This window comes from Lactuca saligna, chromosome 6, assembly GCF_052625555.1.
Source record: "Lactuca saligna cultivar CGN05327 chromosome 6, ASM5262555v1, whole genome shotgun sequence".
Taxonomy (NCBI): domain Eukaryota; kingdom Viridiplantae; phylum Streptophyta; class Magnoliopsida; order Asterales; family Asteraceae; genus Lactuca; species Lactuca saligna.
Window position 1 is genome coordinate 33,826,103 of NC_136422.1, and position 5,506 is coordinate 33,831,608.

General features: G+C 32.3%; 2 protein-coding genes across 2 annotated transcripts; one reads left to right on the forward strand and one right to left on the reverse strand.

The window, feature by feature from the left end:
• Positions 1-627, forward strand: LOC145002431 (uncharacterized). The gene has a single exon (XM_078961709.1). It carries the CDS (start codon positions 1-3, stop codon positions 625-627), a length of 627 nt encoding a protein of 208 aa, XP_078817835.1.
• A 1,026-nt stretch (positions 628-1,653) lies between these two features.
• Positions 1,654-4,269, reverse strand: LOC145000725 (WAT1-related protein At2g37460-like). The gene is made up of 7 exons (XM_078959990.1): positions 4,004-4,269; positions 3,678-3,740; positions 3,486-3,602; positions 3,153-3,393; positions 2,338-2,499; positions 2,101-2,252; positions 1,654-2,016 (listed from the first exon to the last, which is right to left on the reverse strand). Exons 1-7 carry the CDS (start codon positions 4,204-4,206, stop codon positions 1,818-1,820), a joined length of 1,137 nt encoding a protein of 378 aa, XP_078816116.1. The 5' UTR covers positions 4,207-4,269; the 3' UTR covers positions 1,654-1,817.
• Positions 4,270-5,506: the final 1,237 nt, after the last annotated feature.

Genomic DNA, 5,506 nt, shown 5'->3' on the forward strand with positions numbered 1-5,506 from the left:
ATGGAAGATCAGTATATCCCTCAAGGATGGTTAAAACGTTTTGTCCAACAAGCAACAAATATTCATCATTTCCGAGTTGAAGTGTTTATTGGATTAATTGACCTATTACGTCAAGAACTAGATGGCCGGTTTGATGAAGTGAATACGAATTTGCTTACATACATGACTTGCTTAAGTCCCAAAAACAACTTATCTTCTTTTAACGAAGATAAATTACTCAAACTTGCTATTCTCTATCCTTCTGAATTTTCAAGCACGAACTTGATGACTCTGGATTGTCAACTTGATATCTTTATAAATGATGTGAAAAAAGATGTTGAGGTCCAAAATATCCATGACGTTACTTCCCTTTCGATGAAGCTTGTTGATACAAATAGACATGTGGCTTGTCCACTGGTGTTTTTGCTTATCAAGTTAATGATGATTCTTCTGGTTGCTACTGCAAATGTAGAGAGAGTGTTTTCTGGAATGACATATGTCAAAAATAAGTTGCGGAATAGGATGGGGGATCAACTTTTAAATGATTGTTTAGTCACTTTTATTGAGAGGGATGTGTTTCTACAAGTTCCAGATGACGATATCACTGATCGATTTCAAGAGATGACGAATCGGCGGATTCAATTGTAACTTTTGTTTAATTTATGTTTTTCCGATTTACGATTTCAAATGTTTAGAAACTCTTTGAAAATATTATTTTGAATCTTGACAATTACTATTTTGAATTTGATAATTTTTGTATCTCGTATCAAAATTCCTAGCTCCACCACTGACATCAACTTCACCCACCAAACATCAATAAAAAAATAAAAATAAAAAATCTTACCCGTACAACACAGCGTATCTCATCATGAGTTTGTATTAAAATCTATAGATGTTTTACGAGGTTTAAGTATCTTCTATTCAAATTTAACAATACAATTATACAAAAAATGTTGCAAATCAGGTGCCTTGTCAAATGTCAACCCATGAAGGTTATACCAGATGAAATCCTAATTCCAATTGCACCATTTTCTTCTTCTTATATATACTTTTATCGATTTGGGTAATAATTTCACTTAATACTAACTTTTTCAAATATTAAACAATCTGGACTTTGTAGTAATATATACAAAATATAATGGGCTACATAAAATAGATGGGCTAACTAGCTAACACGACGCTATTGGCTATACATGATAATGGGCTATAACGATTAACGACTATATGTACACTAATAATTTGTTACTGAAGTACGTTTCTTTTAATAAATTGTCTTAAAATGTGGTCAAAAACCTTGTGCTCCTACGTACTGATATTGGTCAAATTTGATTTTCCTAAAATCAATTGTTTCACAATTTAGGTGAGCCGTCTCTTCCTATTAGTTGGTTAATCATCAGTCGACTTCGAGTCTCTTCCTAAAATTAAAGATGTTGGTATATGAGCAACATGGAGAATAACGGTTCTATAACAATTGGTTCATATATATATTTCAGAAAGAATAATACAAGAATCTTGATTTTTAACGACACGGTATTAGAATAGCACCCATGGGTACCTTCAACAAACATAACGATAACAATGCCTAATCAATTGATCAGATTTCAGTAGTGATGATAATAACGCTTCATCACTACGTGAAAACTTTGATTAAGGGATTTTTCAGACTCTATAACATTAATAAAACATGTGGTAATATGGATGACAATGGAAAGTCCATGTGAGATACTAACAATAGTGGTATCCATTTGACACACACTTATTAGATGCATGAGAATTCTTAGAGCATGAGATTTATTAAGAGCTTAATCCATTCATCCGACTCCGATCATCACAAACTCCTAGACAGAAGCAACTCCATCTGAGGCTTTCACGGTTATGACCTTATGATAATGACTTTCTTCACATTCTTTACCCGGCATCTGTTCTTCTAGTGCTATTATCTTCTCGTCAATAGGTACAGATGGAAGCTTGTTGTCCTTGCTAAGACCCCAAACAACAAGATAAAGCCCTGCAACTATGACAATGGCTCCAATAACCCTGTGAAAGATGTTAATTAATTAGCTAGCTTATCATTACTTCATGTTAACACTACCAACCAAATTAATGAACTGAAAAAGATACCTTCCTAGGTACATTTGCTCAGCTAGAATAATGGAACCCATCACAGCTACAATTATCATGCACAATGGACTAAATGCAGTCACAAAAACCGGACCTTTGACTCTCATTACTAGTCCTTGGATGTAATATGCTAGACCCGAACACACTATCCCCTGCATTAGGATCACATAATCAGAGATCTTTAGATTCACATACACACACAAAACACAAATTTGTTGGTTCAACGGGCGTCCTTACTGTGTATACAGTTGCCATTAGTGTTGTGTCCCACTTTATTGCCCAGGCTGCGGGATTTCCCCTCTCCATTATCAATGCCAATATCCCTCCCTCAATTGTTCCCATTAAGCATATCCAAGCAGTTAGAGAAATCTCAGAGGGATAAGACTTTAGGGTGATCGACTGTAAGTATACGGAACAAGTTAGAGATATAATTGGTGGAATGACAAAAGAATACAATGATCAAGGGTAATGAAAAAAGAATACAATGACAAAGTAAAAGAATAAGCAAGACAATGAAATGAGTTATTCTAAATATTTTGTGTGATCATGTTTGATTGGTGTAAATGAATATAATGAAATGAATATTTTATGTATACGCAAGGTATAGTCTAAACATTGTTTTTAATTATAATTATTGAACCTGTTATTTGCATAACTAAAAAAATAAACAAAATAAAAACTTATTGAAAATAAAAAAAGCAGTTACTTTTAGAAAATAAATCTATAATATAACTATAATCATGAAGTTCTTTCAAAAAAGATTTTTGTGATAAAAGATTCTATAAATAAATGTGGGTTATCTTGCACTTTCTAAAATCCGTTTCATGAAGGAGAAAAAAAAAACACGGAATCAAATTAAAGAAATGGAAAAGAAAAAAAAAGCAATTAAAATAGGCAAAACGAGGGGTTTTTTTGTTTTGTTTTGTTTTGTTTTGTTTTTTTTTTTTTTTTTTTTTTTTTTTTTTTTTTTTCAAATTCCACATAATTAAACCATTCCATTTCTTTTGTCAAGACTAAACACTAATACTAGCATAGTTTATAGGGACTCTTACTTGCAGAATCATGAAACCAGACCAACTGACGCATCCAACAGTGATCATAAAAGCACCCTTGAGAGAATGGTGAAGATCTACTCCACTGGTTGCAACTTCATGATACGTTCTTCCTTTTGTCCAAAAAAGCTCGATAATCGGGCCTTTCATAAGTGTCATCACCATGGCTCCTGCAACAGTTGTCACTGTCCCTAATACCTTGGCCTGGCTATGGATGCTCTTTAGGTTTAGCTTCTCAACTCTGAAAAAATCATAATCTCCAAGCTTTTTATATCTAAACTTATATATTATAATAGTCATGTCTTTTCTGCATGCATGTTAATAGCTTTTTACCTTAAAATACATGCCATGACAAAAGTTATAGCAGGAAGAACGTTCGACATTGCAGCTGCAAAAGTCGCTGTGGTAGCTTTAAGGCCCATAAAGTAAAGATTCTGATCAATAACTGGCCTGCCAAAAACAAATAAAAGCTTGTTATTTAAGCACTAAGGTAGAATCTCTTAGATGCGGTTTTCTTAAACTTACTCCAGTAGTGCAAGCATCATAATCTTGAAGAAAATCGGACGTGTCATTTTTGGCCTCGTTTTCCTGGTTTCAAAAATGTAATTAAGAATTAATAAAACACAAATCCATGTAAACATTGTAGTCTATCACGTGAGACATGAAGACAAATTTTCAAGCACTCGATATATAAGCACAAGAATGGTATTTAAAACTTTTGCAAGACAAAAGATGGAGAGTGTGTCCTTGTTCCAACTTTTTGGGTGAGAGACAAACAATTGCAATGTTCGTCCCATTGGCATCGTTTGTAGTATTAGTTTCAATCCATTGCACGCTAAACGGAGTATAACCTATCAAGAAGAATCGCGAAAGGGGCCATGACAAGAGTGGCGACTGCATGGCGATAAACAACAAATACGTAATTGCTCATTCCTTCATTCAATGCCACTTTAGAAAGAATGTCCATGCCTGCAAACCCGAACTGTATGAAAACAACAGCAAAAAATGGCTTCCCCTTGTGAAAGAATTCACTCATACCCTCAGATTTACTCATCTCGCTATGTATGGAAGCTAAAGTTGTTTGATATGAGATGTGTAATGGGTGTTTGGAGATTCTTGCGTCTTTGGTTTATATACTACGCTTGTTAAACAGTTGGACAACTTTTATGACAAATCTTGTTGCCACTTTATAATCTAACACCTTTTTTTGTTTGTGGAGATTTATGACATTCTTTTTAAGTTTATCTGCGTTTTTAGGACTCATGTTGTAACCAATGTCACATGACTAGACATTAAACATCGTCGTTGTATAAGAAAATTAGGATTTTGCTAGAGTTGAACTTGCTCCTTTCCAGTAAGGTACTAAGACCATGCATGGACTTCATATCTTGCAAATTTGTCACATAGTTCTCTTTCTACTTTTGGAAAATATTTGCAACGCCAAGTTTTAGACCATATTAAAAAAATCAAATTAAAGTTGATCATTTATTATTTTAATTGCTCATTAATTTATCTATTTCGTTTATTTAGAACTATATAAATATAATCAAATGTTAATATTTTTAGTTTATGTTTTATTATAATTGATTAACTAACTTCCATATTATGAAACTAGGTAATATAAATTAATACAATTAATAATGTAAACTTAATATATTTTAAATATAGTAAGACTTACATTATTTTTGTTTAAAAATAGATCTTATGTACCAAGTCTTGTCATGCATGTCTCTTTGATGGCGATGATTCAACTCTTGATCGGGATAGATAAAATTAGGAATAGCTTGTCCGAAAAAAAGTTTACTGTATTCATGTTAATATTTTATGAAAGATTTGTTAATCATAAATAATTAAAAATGTTTGTTAAAAATTACAAAATAGTTGTAGATATATTTTGTATTGCCTAAATTTAAAAAAAGAAAAAAAGTTGCACTTTGTTGAACTTTTGTTGCAACCTTTGTTGTATTTATGTCCCGATATAAATTTAATCAAATATAAATATAGAGTAAATTACAAAGATGATCTATATATATTTGTTGTATAATTGTGTTTGCAGTCGAAATATTTTTTCTTCCTATTCCGTTATTTGTTACCCTGATGGTCTCTTCCTTTAACTATGTTAAAGTTTTACTATTAGACTCACGTAAATCAACTATATATGTTATCCCTTTTTTTTTTTTTTTTTTTTTTTTTTATCGTAATTGATGAACACCACCCCACCTCCACCATCATCGTCCCACCTTGCCCCCTACTTTTCACCCCCCTCATTCCAATGAATTTCTATCATGGAATACATGGCAAACAAGTTGTTTGCTATGAATTAAATGTTTAAATGTTAACTTTCCTATAAATAT